The 21,422-nt window shown below is 36.6% G+C and overlaps 1 protein-coding gene and 1 non-coding gene across 2 annotated transcripts; one reads left to right on the forward strand and one right to left on the reverse strand.

Moving 5' to 3' along the window:
* Window positions 1-449: 449 nt before the first annotated feature.
* LOC145602000 (ATPase family AAA domain-containing protein FIGL1-like) lies at window positions 450-15,557 on the reverse strand. Its single transcript, XM_081658109.1, has 13 exons — window positions 15,283-15,557; window positions 13,659-13,818; window positions 12,923-13,303; window positions 4,013-4,251; window positions 3,410-3,537; window positions 3,219-3,337; window positions 3,041-3,133; window positions 2,006-2,107; window positions 1,639-1,741; window positions 1,151-1,234; window positions 979-1,074; window positions 762-889; window positions 450-681 (listed from the first exon to the last, which is right to left on the reverse strand). The coding sequence occupies exons 1-13, from the start codon at window positions 15,555-15,557 to the stop codon at window positions 580-582; spliced, it is 2,010 nt and encodes a 669-aa protein (XP_081514235.1). The 3' UTR covers window positions 450-579.
* A 226-nt stretch (window positions 15,558-15,783) lies between these two features.
* TRNAV-AAC (transfer RNA valine (anticodon AAC)) lies at window positions 15,784-15,857 on the forward strand. The gene has a single exon. It is a non-coding gene; the product is annotated as a tRNA-Val (tRNA).
* The last annotated feature ends 5,565 nt before the right edge of the window (window positions 15,858-21,422 follow it).

Here is a 21,422-nt window from a genome sequence, read left to right on the forward strand (position 1 = left end):
CATTAATAGTTACCTTTAAACACAATTAACTCATACAAAAATTGAATGCTGAAATATATAATTAAGCCAAGCTAAATTACTTGTTAACTTTGATATGTCAACTATATAACCAGAAATTCTACCGTTTCACATCACATCTACTAAATACAGGACACAACAATTGACACTACATCTACAACAGCTTGCAGTGCTACAACTTTATCGTTTAGTACATTACACGTACGTACTCTACCAAATCATAACTTCAATTATATCTGCAACTCTAATCACTTAGCTAGACTCCGAGCTACTTACTTATGAAATACGTAGAAAGATAGATTGAACATGCTTCATAATGCAGGCCATGCGAGGAAAAGTGTTGCAGCCATTCTCCAATCTGCACTGCAAGACAGATATGTGTACTAATATGCCAACTCACTGTATTTTCAAACCTATACTCTTCTCTCCATATAATTTTTGAATGAAAGCGGGAAAATACTCGGAATCAAACTGAAAAGCTAAAGCTCTAATTGCACCAAAAGTCAGATGTTGTAACGATGCTCATTAACCTAGTCATTTAACCTTGAATCTTGATTAGTGCTAGACTGCCAAGCTTCCGAACTGTTTGTTCCAGTTTTCATATATACCAAGTTCATTAGGTGAAACCGACGGCCTCACCTCCTGCAAAGCATCTTTAAAATCCTACAAAATAGTTAGCTAAAGAAAACTTACCAACTGTAACATGAGTATTGAATAAGCTATTTCAAGCAAGACGTGCTTACCTGCAGAGTTACTGGCCTCATATCCTCTTTGTCCAGCTTTGTAATTTCAATGCCCTGCCTCAAAGCATCTCTAAGTGGACCCATGGAAGCATCCTTCACAAGATTTTTCATATCCGATCCAGAGTAACCTGGGATGGGGTGAGATACATTTGGTAAAAAAATAGATGAAGCCCACAAGTGTGTGATCAGGTTGGTAAATAGTGGATAAGTCAAAAACCTTCAGTCAATTTGCAGATTATGTCCATATCCTCTTTTGAGAGTCTAAACAGCCCATCTTTTTCCAGGAGATTGCGTACTATCCAGGCTCTTGCTTCTGTGCATTCAAAATATTTTTATTAACCTATCAGTGATATCTGCTGGAAAAACAAGCAATGGGCAGAGACACAGACCTGCAGAAGGGAGTGGTATGTACAGTCGTTTCGTAAGCCGCCTCCTTGCTGCTTCATCAAGCTCTTGGGGCCTATTTGTAGCTCCTGCATAGTACACATAATTTACATGTTAATTGATACCCATACCAAAACATGAACAAGACCATTGGGTGCAATGCCTAAGCATAAAGAGTCCACTATCCCAAGCCCATGAAAATACTGATGCAACAGCCTAGACCTTGGCATCCAAGTGAAAACAAATTGGCATCAGCAAAGACTTCACAAGAATAAAATAAGAGGTTAGGGAAGCCCAACTTTTACATGATAATCATAAAATTAAACATCTTTGCTTGAAGTTAAAGCTCTCTATACATTTACTGTAAATTTTAAAATAATAGCAATCTTTAGCAGTTTATCTAATGATTACTCCACCTAATGTGGCAGGTTGTACGATAAAATAGCAATTCTAGTCAAGTTTGATAATATGCCATAAAAATATGAACAATCACCTATAAGCAGAATCTGTTCACTCATACTGTCAAAGCCTTCCATCTCGATAAGAAACTGAGTCTTGAGTCTCCTGCTTGCTTCATGCTCACCTTCTGATTTGCGCTATCATAAAAAAAAACTTTTATAAAACTTCTCAGCAATAGAGAAAGTTATGATTCATGCAGGAACTGAATTAATTAATCTTCAAAAATATAAAAAAAATATGTGGTCACACTTTTCTGTTCAAGCGTCCTTTTTATTAATTTGAAACCCTAAGAATGTCATACACTGAGGCGAATATTTGCTTCTGCAGTCAAGTCCATATAGAAGCAATTAAAACAATAAAATCCCTCTTCCTCCAAAGCTAAAGCCCGAGACCAGCATTACCTGCGACAGAAGGGAATCAATTTCATCAACAAATATAACTGCTGGTTGACGGCAACTGGCAACTCCAAAAAGAGCCCTCACTAGCTTTTCACCCTCCCCGATCTGCATTTTATCAACACATCAAGATCTTAGCTCCAACATAAAAATGCATCACACGCCAGTTTGCACTTCTTGAACATAAAATTCAGAAGATAATAGCAGATTGTCTCTATCTGAATCATTAAGGCAAGCTTGAATTAGGAATTAACGAATTAAAGTGGGGGTAATGAGAGAAAATCAAGCCAAGGAAGATTGGTAGGGGGAGACAGGTGGTGGTGGTTAAAGGAGGGATGAAGCGATTATAATCTTCATTTTGACGGTTTAAACCTTCCCGGGGAGAGGGGGGAGGGAATGCTTAAACTAGACGGTAATATATAAGAGGTAATGATTCCCCCACGGCCCACCTCCATCCTCCTCTCTCAACCACAACTGCAAACTACACCTGTCTTCCTTTTCTTTATTATCTCTTATTAAACACCCTTAATTCTTCACTCCCAATCCAAGCACCCCCCCCCCCCAAGTGATATTAGTAATATACTGTCAATTAACAGCTTAATGCAAAGGTCATTTCTTCACAATGTCAAGTGCCAATGAAGGGAGTCTGGAAAAACAAGAAATTAGTGGACATGCCTTCCATGTTTCATGAGATTCATATGCCATTGAATGCACAATTAGCAAGCAGTTATCTCAAAACACTCACAGATTAACAAGCCACACTTGAACCTTGAACAAACTAAGTTCTACACTTCTACATATCAGATGAAATGAATTTAAATTCATCAGAGAATTAAGTTTTATATATAAGGAGAGTAGATAAGGAATACCTAGGAAAAAGGCAACAAAATTCCAAGGAGGCAAGAGAAATGTAGTCTGCAGCAAATTGAACTGAAAAACTCCCCTATTTTATGAGAACGTGACTTAGAATTACAAGCAAGCAGAAAACACAAAACAAAGTGAACAATGCAAAAATCTTTGGACCCAAGGTTTTAAACTTACCCACTTACTAGTCAGTGAACTGGCAGATATGTAAAAAAATGTTGCTTTAGCCTCTCCAGCTATAGCCTTCCCAATCATTGTTTTACCAGTTCCCTGAAATAAATTTATGAGACAATATTCATGAAACAGTACCTTTTAGGCCACTTGCACTTCAAAAGTAAAGAGCTGCAGTACTTACAGGTGGACCAAAGAGCAGAAGACCTCTTCCTGGAGCACGGCATCCTTTGAAAATGTCTGGGCGCAATAGAGGCCAAACCACCATCTCTGTCACACATTTCTTGGCATGCTCTAAACCAGCTGTAACAAGAAGACAATGAATGCTAGATTTATTTATAAAAAGGAGCATTTCATATAACAAATGCAAATTACCAATGTCATCCCAGCGCACATTGGGATCTCGGTCCATAATCTCATTGCTAACATGTTCAATTAGACGAGGCTCCAAATTTCTCAGCTTCTCCGGCAGCTCCCCATCAGGACTACATAACATTTCCAAACTAGCACAAAACAAATGAGCTGTTAGCAAATATGAATATCTGATCACCTTCCACCAGTTGACCACAGAAACTGTAGTGTTGGAAGCTCTACTTGGTGGACATTTGGCTGGATGCCAGGACATGTAAAAAACTATTTTGTGGGCCTTGAGGAATAGACTAAACTGGGGAGGATTAAGTTATTTAATTTTCTTCAATTTGTGCACAGAACTTTCCAGGAACAATTCCTATGTTTTTTGTCAGCCAAAAAAATCCTCAAATTTCAACTACAAAAGTACAACTTTCTGTGTAATCCAATGTCAAAAGAGCTACCACTTTAGTATAATCTTATAACGAAGCATGACAGGGAAAAATACAACACAACACAACACAAAAAACAACACAAAAACAAAAATAAAAAATAAAAGAAAGCAAAAAACTGTGAAAAGCTGGTATCAACCCAAGTTTAATAAAACACTTGTGAGCTAATAGGAAATACCATTTTCTGGTTGAATCCTCTGCGGCATCATCACATTTGCCACCAATTCGTGCAGTCATATTCCCGGTATTGTTGCCATTGGATCTGATTGGGGGAATAAAATTACCACGGACCCCACGGCGTGATACTCCATATGATTTTCCACTATAACACCGACTGTTGGAATTGTAATCACTAATGGGAGAGACAGAACAGCTTGGTGAACCACCCAATCCTTTCTTTTGCTTTACTTCCATTTCCTGTTATAGGAAAACAAGATATAAATTTCAATAAGATAATTTGGAAACAGGTGTAGGAGATTATAGGTACTAAATGCGGAATTAACATGAATCATATTCATATAGCACCAAACCAAGGATCTCATGCATAACACATAAAGAAGTAAGAATTATACCTTTGGAGCGTGATTCCACGATGATCGAGCAAGAACAATGGGGAGATAAAGAACCTCAAATGCGATTCCTCTACTTGGTCCACGAGCACAGATTAAGACCTCCACTAATGCTAGTTAGTCGCGAAAGAACACTTCTATCGACCTTCTACGGAGATGAACGAACGATCAACTAGTCAAGAACCACCGCGCAACACCACGTGGCCACTAGGGGTGGCCGGCCGTGGGTGAGAGGGGAGAGGGAGAGGCGTGCGTGTGTGAGAGGGAGGATGAGGGCCTTTGGATGGTGGTTGCTTGATTCACAATTCACTGTATTGTCAATTGTGACTTCTATATTCAACCCTAGGCAAGGCTATTATTTATAGATCATATCTCTAAATAATAGCCCAAGTCCAAATCCAAGCCCACTTCCTAATCCCACTCAAACTATACTTAGCCCACTCATGCTTATGACTAATTGATTGCTCATGAGGCCCATTAATGGGCCTCTAACTTGCTTAACCCAATACCCTTGTGTGTGACCAATATAGGATCCATTCTAAAGGGCTTTGAGCTATTTGACTAGCCCAAAGATCATCTCTCATAGTCTAGCAACAGAGGATGACGCCCCAATAGAATGAACTTATTATCTCCATAATAGTGATCCTTGATATATCTAGTAATTGCACTTATCGAAGACACAATTCCTTCAATCTCCCACTTGTCTGAGACAAGTGCGCAATATTCAAATTCCTTAAGTCATTTTGTGTCGATTTGATAATATGATTGCATCATATGTAATCAATATTAATCCTCAAATCATTTCTTGAAATCTGAGTTAGAATTACAAAACAAATGGTTACTTTATAACACATTTGAGCACGGCCATGCATTTTCCGAATTCTCCCTCTTCAAGAGGCCAAAACATGACACATTCCTAATTTAATAGGAAGAATCTATCCAATCTTGTGGCAACCAAAGCTCCCACTCAACTTCTGAAACAACCAGGAAACACCCTTTATAATCTCCAGTTACGGGAAGACGTTTGAATGTACCACAGTTATATCATCCATTGAATGAAATCAATGTTCCACTCATGTCAAAGGAATCCACTAATATATCCGGAAGTTCTATACTTGAACTTCAAAGTAGGTCTATAGTTCGATCCTGCATCATTCATGCATATCCATGTGATTGACCGAGCCTTATCACTATGCTCCCATAGCCCATGAAACCGAGCTATCCAATCAATCTTACATGCTAGTCCATTCATTGAAATCATTTATGTCCACTTTAATGATTTCGAACTAGGAACTTAAATAATATGTGGATTTTGTTCACATGTGGGGTTTCATACACCAGGTCTCTATCTGATAGATAACCTGATGAGCCCATCAATCCATAATTATTTTGGACATTTTATTTAATATTGAAACCACAATTAAATAAGAGAAAAGATAATTTCTGATTAAACATAATTCTGCAAATGAATGTATTACATATGTAATTTTTTTCTCAAAACAAATAACAACTTCTAATTACACCATTCGCTTCAATCCAGTTGCACTAGTATGCTTCTCATGCTTAGGCATTGGAAGGGGTTTAGTAAGCGGATCAGCGATGTTCTCATCCGTGTGAATTTTGCTCATCTTGACATCTCCTCTGTCAACGATCTCTCGAATGAGGTGAAACTTCCTCTCTACATGTTTGGATTTGAAGTGTGACCTAGCTTCCTTGGATTGAGCAATAGCTCCATTATTGTCACAATATATCTCGATACCCTTTTGAGAACTTGGTACAATATCCAGCTCAGTCAGGAACTTCTTTATCCAAACTGCTTCCTTAGCTGCTTCAACAGTAGCCAAATACTCTGATTCTGTCGTAGAGTCTGCGACAGTGCTTTGCTTTGAACTCTTCCAGCTCACTGCTCCTCCATTCAGACAGAAAATGTATCCAGATTGAGATCTGAAGTCATCCCTGTCTGTTTGGAAACTTGCATCCGTATAACCTTTGACAACCAACTCATCTTCGTCACCATACACTAAAAACATTCCTTTCGTCCTTCTCAAGTACTTAAGGATGTTCTTGGCAGCTGTCCAGTGTGCTTCACCTGGATTTGCCTGAAACCTGCTGCACATGCTTAGAGCATATGCAACATCCGGCCTTGTACAAATCATGGCATACATTATCGATCCTATTGCAGAAGCATAAGGAATGATAGCCATACGTCTCATCTCATCTGGCATAACCGGACATTGAGATTTACTGAGCGTAATGCCATGGGACATGGGGAGAAAACCTCTCTTGGAGTTTGTCATCTCGAACCTATCAAGAACCTTATCAATATAAGTCTCTTGACTTAGTCCAATCATCCTTCGAGACCTGTCTCTATGGATTTTGATTCCCAAAATGTACTCAGCTTCACCTAAGTCTTTCATGGAAAAATAACTCTTCAACCATTCCTTGACTGATTCAAGCATTGGTATGTCATTTCCCATGAGAAGTATGTCATCTACATACAAGACTAAGAAAACTATGCTGCTCCCACTAAACTTCTTGTATACACAAGGTTCCTCTTCACTTTTGACAAAATCAAACCTTTTTATTGCTTCATCAAAACGAAGATTCCAACTCCTGGATGCCTGCTTTAATCCATAAATAGATTTCTCAAGCTTGCATACCTTTCTAGGATTTTCTAGATCTTCAAAACCCTCAGGTTGTGTCATATACACTTCCTCCTTCAAGAACCCATTCAAGAATGCGGTTTTGACATCCATCTGCCATATTTCGTAATCGAAAAATGCGGCAATCGCTAGAAGAATCCGAATGGACTTAAGCATTGCTACTGGGGAAAAAGTTTCATCATAGTCAATACCATGAATCTGTCTGAACCCTTTTGCAACTAGTCTTGCTTTATGGATGTAGGCATTTCCATCCTTGTCTGTTTTAATCTTGTAGACCCATTTGCAACCAATGGGTTTTACCCCATTAGGCAAGTCAACTAGGGTCCACACTTTATTTTCAGACATTGACTCCATTTCGGATTTCATGGCCTCAAGCCATTTATCTGAGTTGGGGCTCACCAAAGCTTGCTTGTAGGTTGTGGGTTCCTCATTCTCCAATAAGAAGATTTCAGAATCCTCAGTTAACAGAACCTCGACAAACTGTTTGTTTCTGATTCTGGCAGACCTACGTGGGGTAGGAGCAACAGTAGAAATTTTCTCTCCAACTCCTTGAAGATTTTCGCATGAATTAGATTCAAGTGGGACGATAGGAGTCTCGCTGGTGGAATTAGCTTGCTCCGACGCATGATTAATCGTTTCATGCGCCCTCGCCTCTGATGTGGTGTTATCCACATCCATTTGTTGCTCGTCTCGAATTTCTTCGAGAACCACTTTACTCCCACTTGGCTTTCTAGATAGAAATTCCTTTTCTAGAAAGACACCATCGCGAGCAACAAACACTTTGTCATTATTGCGATTGTAGAAGTAATACCCTTTTGTTTCTTTGGGGTAACCCACAAAGAAATACTTGTCTGATTTAGGGTGTAATTTGTCGCCTTGTAAACGTTTTACATAGGCTTCACATCCCCAAATCTTGAGATAAGACAATTTTGGAACTCTTCCAGTCCATAATTCATATGGTGTCTTCTCAACTGCTTTGGACGGGCTTCTGTTTAGTATATTTGCAGCTGCTCGTAATGCATATCCCCAGAATGATATGTGAAGATCAGTAAAGCTCATCATGGACCTAACCATATCAAGTAGAGTCCTATTTCTCCTTTCTGACACTCCATTTAATTGAGGTGTCCCTGGAGGGGTTAATTGTGAAATTATTCCACAATTAATCAGATGTTCATCGAATTCTTGGGTTAAATATTCGCCACCACGATCTGATCGTAGTGCCTTAATTGTCTTCCCAAGATGGTTTTGTACTTCATTCTGGAATTCTTTGAACTTTTCAAAGGCTTCCGACTTGAGCTTCATTAAGTAAATGTAACCAAATCTACTTAAATCATCAGTGAAAGTAATGAAGTAATTATATCCACCCCTAGCTTTTGAACTCATTGGTCCACACACATCTGTATGTATGAGTCCCAAAAGGTCGCTAGCTCTTTCACCTATACCCGTAAAGGGTGACTTAGTCATTTTCCCAAGCAAGCATGACTCACAGTTTTCAAATGATTCATAATCAAAAGAAGAAAGGAGTCCATCCTTATGTAATTTCTGGATGCGCTTTTGGTTAATATGTCCAAGCCTACAATGCCATAGGTAAGTTGGGTTTGAACCATCTGTTTTCTGCTTTTTATGATCTATGTTGTAGACATGAGTTGCATATTCTAAAACATACAAGCCATTGATTAACTTAGCATTAGCATATAACATATTTTCTTTTGAAATAAAACAACGTTTTGTCTCTTATTTCAAATGAAAAACCTTCAGTATCTAAAACTGGAACTGAAATAATGTTTTTAGTAATGCTGGGAACGAAATAACAGTTATTAAGTACTAAAATGAGTCCAGAAGGAAGTCTCAAGTGATAACTCCCAATAGCAAGTGCAGCAACTTTTGCTCCATTTCCTACTCAAAGTGTTACTTCTCCTGGATCTAGCTTCCTACTTCCTTTCAAGCCCTGCACGTCATTGACGATATGAGCACCACAACCGGTATCGAATACCCAAGTGGAAGATGAAGTAAGATTAATCTCTACAACAAAAACATCAAGTAACTCCTTACCTTCTGTTTTCACTGGTGCATAATGGGGACACCCTGGTGTATGGGCTTGCCATCCACCACAATAGAAGCACTGGCAATCTCTCCTTATCAGGTACTCCTCAGCATGGTTAAGTAAGATGTTGATCAAATTTGCAGATGATCCCTCATCATTATGAGAAAGTCTTACAATGTCAAAACCAGCATGGAGTGAGAACAAAATAATGTCACGTGCAGAATCATCATCGATCGGTTTCCCGAGGACATCCATTTGATTGATCATATCAACCAATTCATTGACATGGTGCCTCACTGACTGACCAGGTAAGAGTTTCTTTGCCATTATCTTACCATGAATCTTGTAAGTCTCATACCTTAAACTGTCAGCCCAGGAATAGTAAATCTGAGGGATCGAGTTAACGATCTCTCTTACATTTGGATCGTTGACACCTCCGCTACCCAATGCCCCCATGCCACCTCTACAGATAGCACGAAGACATTGATACAAATTGGTCACCTCATACCGACTGAACCTATTATACCAACAATTTGGAATAGATTCCAGTATTAGGAACTTGACCCTTTGTGCATCCAAAACTAATTTCGCATGCATTTCAGGATCCTGACCAAGAGCACACTTGTTCTCAATGGGTACATATAGACGAGCTTCAAGCTTGTGGCTTGTGAGAACATTTCTCAATTCGCCCTCCCATTCCCTGTAGTTTCTGAGATTAAGCCTTAAATTGAGTTTCATTGGTAAATCTGTGTTGTCAAATAAGTTATTCATCTACAAACAAAAAACAAAACGAGGCAAAATTCAATAATTATGTTTAATAAATTTAAAGTACCATAAGTAATTTAGAATTTATTGGTAACTTTAAAGCATTCATTCAATATTTAAATGATCCCTATTGAATAAAATGATTCCAAGATCCTTTATTTGTGCAATAATTAACCGGACTTTGGCCCTGCCATCAATTATTACATTTTCAAGGTGAGTAAACTCTTTACTGATTACAACTCTTGTAATTCTTGGTTGAATAATTAATCATCACATGTTTAATTATTACCCTTAGCTTCAAGGTTCTAAACTTTGTCTTTAGGTAACCCTGTTGAGTATAACCAATTAAAAGTGTAGAATTTGTCCTACCCCCACTCCCCAATGAAAATTATGATGCCCAGCTTTGGCATGACCCATCACAAATGTCAAAGGTTTCATCGGGTTTTTAATTGGAAAAGCTGCCTCAATATTACTGGGATCTAGATTTATTATGTTGTGATTATATAGTGAACTCTAGCGCATCATCAAGCAACATAAATAAACCTAAACATGCATAATCTACTAATGCAATAAAACATGACATAGTATGGCCCCTTAATCCTAAGAAAACTAATAAAGTAAAATGCTCCCACTTGGATCTTCATGGATCTCATCCATCTTGCTCCATTGGGCCTTCACTTCATTGGCTTTTGGATCAACTGCAACCTGTAAATTTATTCTATTCTATCTACTATTTAAATAAAATAAAATAAATTACAAAAATACTCAACGGTACGCAGACCGTATTTAGATTACAAAAATACAGCACGATGCGCAGATCGTATTTTAGAATCTATGGGCCATACTAGTCTATATATAGCAATAAACAATATCATATATTATAAAGTGCCATATAATAAATCACTCATCATGCTTTCTTAAACTACAACATCTGATGATCATAATGAAGGAAACATGGCTATAAATATCTCATATTTTTAATTAATTACTGTAATTAGATAATATCATATATTAATCATAACCAATTATAAAATATCATATATTTTAATTTAGGTATGAGATAGAATCAAATCTTATTTGAAATTATGGAATATAAATCATATTTATTTTCCATGATTATCCTAAATAATTTAGGAATTCTATCCTAATTACTTGCCAATCACATATTTTAAATCAATTATTATCCATAAATAATTATGAGATAATCACATTATTTAATCAATTATTATCCTTATAGAATCTTTTGCTCCATAATTATCCAAACTTAACAAAAATAACAACCTTAAATTTGTTAATTATCTTTTCAAAATTTAAACTTATCCTTTTTTTTTTTTTTTTTTTTTTTTTTTTTTTGAAATCTGATTTTATCCAAAATAAAATAAAAAACAAATTTTTTTTTTTTTTGAAAAAGGCCACGTCAGCCACCGTGGTGTGGCCAGCCGAAGCCGGCCACGATGGCCGCACACCTTACGGTGTGCGCTGCCCCTGCAGTGACGCAGGAACAGCAGCAGCAGCACACGCAAGGGGTGGTGCACTGCTGCGCTGCTCCTTGCTGCCTGACCCAGCCCCGCCCCCTCCCTCCTGGACCACCAGCAGCGGCACCACCGTGGCAGCGCCACCCAGCCGCGGTGCTGCTGCTGTTCTTTCCCTTTTTTTTTTTTTGTTTGATTTTAATTAATTAAAACAACTTTTGTAAAATTAATTAAACTTTATGTGGTCCTATTAATCCCAAAATTAAATCATATTCAATTTTGAAATTAGGGTTCTTGATGAAATTAATCCATAATTTAATTTAACATTTAAATTAAATAATTTGATCATGAAAAATTCATAATTTTAGCATGTAATCAAATAGATTAAATTCCTTAAACATATTATAATTGAAATAAATCAAAATTAAACACAAAATTTCACAAATTAGGGTTAAAATTCGAAATTTTCGAAATTAGGGTTTTAGGGGTTCGAATTTTTCGATTATTTTGGGGCAAAAATCGGATCAATTGATGGCTAATATGGAGCAAATTAAACACCTTTAATGATTCTATATTGTTAAATCACATCTAAAATAACAATTGACTCATAATTAAATTATTCTCCCTCCTAATTGAATTAAAATTGTGGATTATCAAAGAATTATTACTCAATATATGTAAATGCAAGAGGCTAACTGATACCACTGTAGGAGATTATAGGTACTAAATGCGGAATTAACATGAATCATATTCATATAGCACCAAACCAAGGATCTCATGCATAACACATAAAGAAGTAAGAATTATACCTTTGGAGCGTGATTCCACGATGATCGAGCAAGAACAATGGGGAGATAAAGAACCTCAAATGCGATTCCTCTACTTGGTCCACGGGCACAGATTAAGACCTCCACTAATGCTAGTTAGTCGCGAAAGAACACTTCTATCGACCTTCTACGGAGATGAACGAACGATCAACTAGTCAAGAACCACCGCGCAACACCACGTGGCCACTAGGGGTGGCTGGCCGTGGGTGAGAGGGGAGAGGGAGAGGCGTGCGTGTGTGAGAGGGAGGATGAGGGCCTTTGGATGGTGGTTGCTTGATTCACAATTCACTGTATTGTCAATTGTGACTTCTATATTCAACCCTAGGCAAGGCTATTATTTATAGATCATATCTCTAAATAATAGCCCAAGTCCAAATCCAAGCCCACTTCCTAATCCCACTCAAACTATACTTAGCCCACTCATGCTTATGACTAATTGATTGCTCATGAGGCCCATTAATGGGCCTCTAACTTGCTTAACCCAATACCCTTGTGTGTGACCAATATAGGATCCATTCTAAAGGGCTTTGGGCTATTTGACTAGCCCAAAGATCATCTCTCATAGTCTAGCAACAGAGGATGACGCCCCAATAGAATGAACTTATTATCTCCATAATAGTGATCCTTGATATATCTAGTAATTGCACTTATCGAAGACACAATTCCTTCAACAGGAACAAGTCCCAGGCTTCCGATATATTAAGAAGGCTGTAGTCTAATTTCAAGATGTAGACGTAATTGAAAATACCAATTTGGTTCTAGCAGTCACAAACGCATTTCCAGATACTTCTCTGTTAGTTTCGTTGTTGCTCAAAGCTGATCCGATGTCATTTCTAGGATTCCTTGATTCCATGTGAGGACGCTTTACTCCCAAATTGTTTCCAAGCATTCTTTCTTCTTCTTCAGCGTGTGCAAATGAAGAATGCCCTCTGACTTGATTATTTGATGCACATGCCTTGCTCAAAATAATGCAGTCATCAGATCCATTATTTTTGGATGCAACAGGACCTTTTACACCAACATTACTTCTACCCATCATGTTGTTCCCATGCCAAGATGACAAGTTAGCCTCAAGAGTGGTTTTGGAGGTCTTCCTAGTCAGTCTCTCAAATTGGTCTCCTTGGCCTCCCTGCACAAAGTGTAGATAGCAATGAGCACTTATATCAAAAGTACTGCTCCCTACTGGCTAGGAAGCCACACAATGAACAAAACTAACTAGGAACCTTGGAAAGTTGAACAATTAGAAAACACATCACAGCACTAGTCAAATTCAATCAGTTGTGATTCTAAAGATCTATCAAGGTGCTTATACTACATTAATTTCCCTCCTCCCCAAAATGAAGATAACGTAAGGTATAATTAGTACCGTAGACATTCATATGAATAATCGGAAGATGTGAGGATCTGAAAATTGAAATGAACCAGTAATGTAAACATGAGAGTCACTAGAAGATGAAATTTTCAAGGTCGTAGATCAAACATACCAATCCACTCGTATTTACTTTGGAAGACTGCTGAATAAGGGCACGAAAATATTTTGATTGCTTGATCTTGACATCAACATCTGCATTCATGGAGAAAACTTTTCCAGGAGGTATGCCTGCTGCTTCAAATGCTTGGATGTTACACAAATGGCACATAGTACTTAAAAATAAAATAAAATAAAATAAAAAATTGAAACATAGAGATGAAACACAAACTTCCACAGGATAACAGATAACTGCTGCACAGAGAAAATTACAAATAAATTGATTCTGCCAAGAAAAGAAAGCATTAAACCTACATATCAATCACAACTATTGTCAAGGATAAGGGAAATATCTTAGTAACACTTTATTGGATCGTATATTAAAAGAGTAGAGTCTGCATTACGGACATTAGATATAATTGACATCTAGCTTGTTGCTGTTGTCAACAGTTAGAGCATCAGAAAATGAGTAAGAAAGAGGAAATGCAGATATGTTCCCCACCATCTTGATAGGTTGGGACACAATGGCTTCTGCAGGAACCAGTGTTTCCTACATGATCTCTGACTAGGTCATTCAGAAAGCCACTAATAAATCTCACTAATAGCTACTCTTGTAGCAGCAAAACGAGAATACAACATTTTATGACCCTATATGCAATCCTTTCCCTTTTACGACCACATACTGTGAGCATTTTCATGGATATGATTACACTCTCCATATCCATTCTCCCTTCTAGGTATTTTTCACTTATATATGCAGTACAAGAATAGCACAAGGCATGTCACGTCACTAGTTTCCATCTCTATAGGGAATAGGGATATGTTGAAAGATTTAAGGCAGACGTAAGCTTTATTTTCCTTTATTGTTCTTGGAGCATCTATTGCCTAGACATATCATAATCTAAATGTTTTGAGGTTGTAAAAGTAAGATAACCTTAGCAATCAATTTAAGAGCAAAATCATTTTGCTATGTATCAAATGTGTTGGCCAACAAACTCCTCCAATCAACAATTTGCATTACAACATACAAAGTACGTCTTAGTTTTCCTTACAAAACCCGAACAACAAAGAGTTCCTCCAATCAATGACGCAAAGTTCTTCTGGTTTAGTTACAGAATTTAAAATATGTAATTTTCAAATAAACACCATTAATTTATACAATCAACAAAATTGCAATTCACATGTGTCCTAATTCTGCTTCCAAAAGCCTAAATATAGAAATTCACTTGAGCTTCATCTCTTATAATTAATGAAACGATGTTCGCAATCATCAAAATATAGAGATTCAACTTCTAAAACAAAACCTAACACCAAAAGAGTTCCTCTCATCCAAAAACAAAACAAAACAATAATTTTGAAAAATGGCTAAAAATCAAATTAGCTCAAATTCCAGCTCCATTCAATATCAAAATACAGCAATCGATTTCGTGAACAGAAAATTCGAACAAAATAAGCACATGTATACAATTTTTTCACCAAATTTTCGAATAACGAAATCATTCAGCAATTCAGCATCAACTCGAATCAAAAATTCATCATCAAACAAAAAATTCACCAAAATCAACAACAACAACAACAACAAAAAACCTGGAAAACTAGAAATTGTAAATAAGTCCGAAGAACATGAGAGAGAGAGTTACCGGTCGTAAACGGGAGAAAGTTGACGGCGAGAAGCGTCGAGCTTAGACAAAGCATCGCGGCGAATAGGATGAATAAACGAGGAATCGACGTCGTTTTGAGAGCGAGAATCGAGAAAACCGAGGAGACGAAGACTGAGAAGTTGTGCGGAAGAATAATCGCGATTCTCTAAAGCAAAATCGGCGCCGAAGAGTAGAGATTGAAGACGGTTGATGTTGCTATCGACTTCTTTCCTCCAATTTTGCTGGTTTTCTTCTCTCTCCTCTTGTTTCGCCATTGTTGCACCTCTTTCAAGCTCCTTTCTTACTGTAACTTTCAGGAGAGAGAAAGAAAGAGAGAGAGAAGGATTTTGTGAAGGTTTTCCTGATTTTGGAGGGTTTTTAATTTTTATTAGTACAGTACTTGTATTATTTTATTTTCACATTTCCCGCTTATTTTCTTTTTTAGGTGTTACTGATGATTTTAAGAATAATTTATATATTTGGAGCTTTTTGTTCAGAAGAGGTTTTGGGGTGTAGTTGGTTATCACGTCAGTCTAACACACTGAAGATCCCCAGTTCAAACCTGGGCGAAGCCATTTTGTTCCCATATTTTTTTTATTTTTTTATTTTTGTAAAACTAGTTGGGTCTCTGCGTGCTACGCACGCATCAACCAACTGTAATCATTAATAAAAACTTCAACTATACAATTAAATATTTAAATTTTATCTATAACCATTATAAAACATGCAAAAGAATTTACTGTAGCTGGTGAATAGTACTTTGTGGTGCTATTACAGCCTTGCCCCCAAAATTAATGAATTGCCAATTTTGCCCCTTATTCCTATTTGTTGATGCCTGCTGCTCTCCCATTCACTTTACTTGGCCCTTACTCTCTCACCGACTTCCTCATCATCTTCCTCCTTTGTCTTTTCATCTCAGAGGAAAGAGGATCACAGAGTATTTAGGGGAAACTAGGAGAGAGAAACTTCAGCAACTCAAGACCAACGATCATCCCTTTCGACGATGGTGCTTCGATTCTTCTCGGCGTTTCGATTTTTCGAGTCTGAGGTTGTGGAAGACGATTTTCCGGTCGTCACATTCATCAGGTTCGATCTCGTTGGGTTAATTTGTTCGATTGTTTTTCGATTTTTTAAGGGTTTATTTGTTCTATTTATTTTCGTTTTTTTTGGGTTGAATTTTAGTGCCTTCTTCGATTGTGTGGTTGTTCTATTTGGGTTGAATTTCAGTGATTTATCGTTTTTTGAGGTTGATTTTTTATATTGTTAGTAGCATTATTGTCTGATTTGTAACAGAATTGTTGATCTCCAGGTACAATTCTATCTCCCCTTTCTCTTTCTTGTTCTAATTGGTTCTAACCTTTTATATGTATGTTGACTGTGTTCCCCCCCCCCCTTTTTTTTTCCTTATCCTCCAGTTTCTCTGTTTTCTTTCTAAAATAGGCGGAAGGAGTAAGACGGAGCAAGGTTTGGTGGATTCGACTTTGAGGTGAAGAAACTCATATATTATTGCATGGTCGATTTGTTATTTATTTATTTAATTTCTAGAATGTAATGATTTATTTATGATCTTTGATGTGATTTGTGTGTTGTTGATGTTTGTTTGTGTTTTGTGGAATTGATGGATTTAATTTGATTGATTAAGAAACAAGCTCAGTCGTTGATGTTAGGATATTTATTGTCAAATCTGAGGTGTTTTTAATAAATTGGTAAATAAATTGGTGAGAATTTTGAGTGGTGAATAAATTGGTAAGCTCAGTGTTTTGTTGTTCAAGAATCAATAATAATCAATTTGTGGAATTTGTTTTTGTATTGTTCAATTTCAGATTTCTATTATTTGGTTGCTCTTGTAGGTTTTTGCTTGGTTCATCGTTTGTGATGGGAGGCTATTTGTTTAAATCAAATGCTGAATAATAATATCGACTTGTAGGTTATAACCCTACTCTCTAGCTTTGTGTATTAAGATATCCTACTCACTTTGCAATATGATTGATCTTTTTTGAAACAATAGTAAGTTACCTAGATGGAGGACTACTTTTCCTTTCTGTTGGATTGCTAATTTGACATAAATTGAAGTTTTACTTGAATGTTGAAGTTTAAATTTTGCATGTGCAATTGTGAGTGATAATAACTTGTTGTAAATGGCAGGACTCTGCAGTCTCTGATTATGGGATTGATGTGGATTGGTGTCAAGGATGGACAGTATGTCATGCAGCATGTCTGCCAAGATTCCGATAACCTTAGCACTTATGGTTGGACTCATCACAATGGGCGAGATTATGGAAGGCAGCTGATAGTTAATCAGGGGCTGACCTTGGAGACCAGTTTCTTAAAATCGAGAGAAAAAGGCAGTGGTTATGGAGGGGATTGGGCTGTTCGAATCGATTTACAGAGCAAGAAGTAAATGTTCTCATCTGCTTATGGCTGCTTGATTAAGAAGTATGCTAATTTAGCTTTGCTATTGAAGTTGTTTGTCGGATTGACTTGCAAATTTGAGTTGAAGTAGCTAATTGATTTAACCCGGATAAAATTTTATCTACTCAACATGATGCCAATATGTATAAATCTTTGTATGAATATGATGCCAATATGTATCAATCATATTGCAAAGTGAGTAGGATATCTTAATACAAAATTGGGATACTATGTTTGTGGAGAGGTCAGTTGATGTGGATGGAGGCCATGGAGCTTATAATATTTTAATATATAGATATTCTCCATTAGTCCCTTTGCTTCAGTGTAATGGGCCCTTTATGATTTACTCTTAGTTTTCACCGTGAGTTATTTTATATATGTGTTAGTAAAAACTATGCAAAGATGGTTATCTAGAAGTATTTACAGCGACCACACTGACAAGATTATTTATATGTTGCATATCAATAGATTCAATGCATGATTTTTTATTTTTTTTATTTTTTATGTTCAAATTGGGCCTATTATTTTGAAATGATTTTATGTTTCCTGAGCTGTTGCTTCTTGCTGAACAGAAGGTTTTGTCTGGCTACAAGCAAAATTCTGGAATTTTCTACTACTGTTGTAAGACAGAGGTACTTTTGCTGTCAAATACTTGTATTGATTGTATGTTCTGTCTGCACTTGTTAGAGAAGCAGGAAATAGATAATGTGCCTAGAGTAGATGAGTAGCTAGATAATCTGCTTGGATGAGCCTTGAATAACTTAGTGTATGAGCTATCAAATTTGCTATAGGATACTTTAATTTAAGCAAACCAACCTAAATTTTATAGGCGAATAAATTTTAAATGCTTAGTTTAAATATATGCATAAATCCTACTAACTTGATACATAAGGCTTCAGATCCCTTTTGCTTTGTGTTTGGGTTGATGAATTGGAGGGAAGAGCCTGGGGAGATAATAAAGGCAATAGATATGTAATGCATTCTCTCTTTTGATTATAAAAAAGGGGAGGGTAATTAAAGGCTTTATTTTTCTGAAATATGATACATCAAGCTACTCACAAGCGCAAGCCTGGAACTTATGGGATAGACTTTGTGAATTAGCTTAAGCTACACATAAACATCATAAAGGCCGAGTCTATGTTATATCAGATTTGGTTTATTTCTTTGCTTTGTTTTCTGATGTGTATGTAGGTTAGTGTTTGTTTTCACTATATTGTGCCTTGTGTATATACGTCTAGGCCTGCTTTGCCCCAGCACTCTAGAGCAGATAAAGTGTATAAGCTGGTAAGGCAGCTAGAATAGTAGAATTAAGTATCTTGAATGTAAAGTATCAGTTTTTGCATATGCCTTCATCATCATTTAGATTTCTTAAATATATGTCCGCAAGTTAATACATTTGTTCTTTTTTGTTTGCTTATCTTAGTAACTTATATATCTGCAGGTTAATAATTTCGTGGTTATCTCTTAATATGTCAGAACGCTCCTCTTTCACAAGAGGAAACTACTTGTAGGTCTCTTTTGTATGAACTTCAGGTATAATACAAGCTAATTGTTCATCGTGTTTTCATCCGGGATTAGCTCTATTTTTAAAAAAAATATACTGTTTTATTCAGATGATTTGGGATGAAATGGGCAAGGCTAAAATGTCTAGGGCTAAGATGTTACTTGAGCTTGAGCTTGAGCTTGAACAAGAATGCATAGAAGTATACATGAGAAAAGTTGATGTGGCTAACCACTCTAGAGCTCAGCTACAACTGGCTATTGATGATTCAGAGGCAGAATTTGCAACCATCTATTCTGCAATTGGAGAACTTCCATTACATGTCAGCTGTCACCTACATACCGTTGTTAAAACAAATCTTAATGATCCATGAATCCATTGTAAATCTTTGTAGGTTTTTAATGTAATTATGATGTATTCAGATTCGTTTCTTTGATCAATTTTTATTAACATTTATTTATGTCAATTTCATATATAATTCAAATTTTGCAAAAGGCCGAAAATCTAATGAAGGAAGAGATACATAAAAGAAAAGCAAATCAGTTTCTTAGAGTAATTGAACAGATTAAAATGTCTAATGCGGTTGAAATATACCCCATATTCAAAGTTATTATACATGGGGGTGTTAATTTTGTAATCATTAGCTAATTACTAATATCGTCATTAACAATACGATGAATTTTGGAGTCATTCATTATTGGCTCAGCTTGATTGCAATGAGACTTATTTACTTAAGCACAAGTTTAGGTATTGCTCTCTCAGTCTCATTGTCTCATATTACAAAGATTGCATTCTTTTTTAGGTAGGTAAAAATTAAAATCTTATTTTAATACTTTTGACAATATTGCCCCTTTTTATGAGTTGTAATTTTCTTTTTCTTTTTTGGTACTAATGATGCCTTTTCACATCAATCCCAGTAATTTCTCCCTCCCTCTCAATAATAATTCTCAACTAATTTTTCTGTCTCTAACTCCATATTACACATATGTACCCTTAATAATTAATTTTAAGGAATCTATAACCTAATTAATGCTTGTGAAAAAAACACAAACATGCTTTGTTTAATTTTAGTACTTATTCTGTTTGATCGGTCATAATAGCCAAAATCACCTATCACCAGCCGTCGTCGTTAGCCAAAATCAGCAACCTCGCCGCTAGAGATGTTCGCCTCCATTATTTTCCGCAGAAAAGCACGCCTCAATAGTACACTTTCCGAAATTCCCCTCGATAAACCCCAGTACGCTGTAATAATACAGTTCACGCATGAAAGGTTGAAGGAGGGTTAGATAGAGGACGTTGAGTTTATTTCTAACCAAGGGGTTACCTGACGTCAATTACTTGAAGTAACGTCTGTCTAACTTTTTAGTGTGCCAAAGTTTGTTTTCCAATTTTACCCTTGCTTTTGAAGTGCGATTTTACAAAGTTAGGCCTGGATAAACATTTTTTATTTATCTAGGAGATAAACTTGAATCTCTTGACAAAAAATTCACCAAAAAAAAAAATGAAATACTAAAATTTACAAATACCTCAAAAAGGAACATAATATAGAGAAAGAGTTACCGGTAGTAAACGTGAGTGACTTCTTTCCTCCAATTTTGCTGGTTTCTTCTCTCTCCTCTTGTTTCGCCATTGTTGCACCTCTTTCAACTTCCTTTGTTACTATAACTTTTAGGACATAGAAAGAAGAGAGAGATTTTGTGAAGGTTTTTCTGGTTTTGGAGGGTTATTACTTCTACGGAGTATTCCGATCCCTCCGTTTTTAAATACTTGCTCCACTTTCCTTTTGCGGCCGTTTTTAAATACTTGCTCCATTTCCTTATTTGGAAAGTTTTTATAATATTTAATTCATTTTTCTCAACTAGTGGACCCAATTTTATTACTTTTAATTCTCTCTCATCCAATTTACCTTCCACCAACCTCACTATCTCCATATTTTAATACTTTCTCCAATTTCTCCTAAAACTCCGCGCATGGAGAAATGGAGCAAGTATTTAAAAACGGAGGGAGCATTATTTATTTTCGCATTTCCCGCTAGTTTTCTTTTTTAGATGTTACTGTTTAGTTTAAGTAATGTATTTTGAGCATTTTGTTCGGTAAGAGGTTTCGTGGTGTAGATGGTTATCACGTCAGTCTAACACACTGAAGGTCCCAAGTTCGAGCGTGGGCGAAGCCATTTTTCCCCCGTTTTTTATTTAATATTTGTTTATTTAAAAAAAATTCTTGATTT

The sequence above is a fragment of the Chenopodium album genome, chromosome 21 (assembly GCF_948465745.1).
Source record: "Chenopodium album chromosome 21, dcCheAlbu1.1, whole genome shotgun sequence".
In the NCBI taxonomy this organism is placed as follows: Eukaryota; Viridiplantae; Streptophyta; class Magnoliopsida; order Caryophyllales; family Amaranthaceae; genus Chenopodium; species Chenopodium album.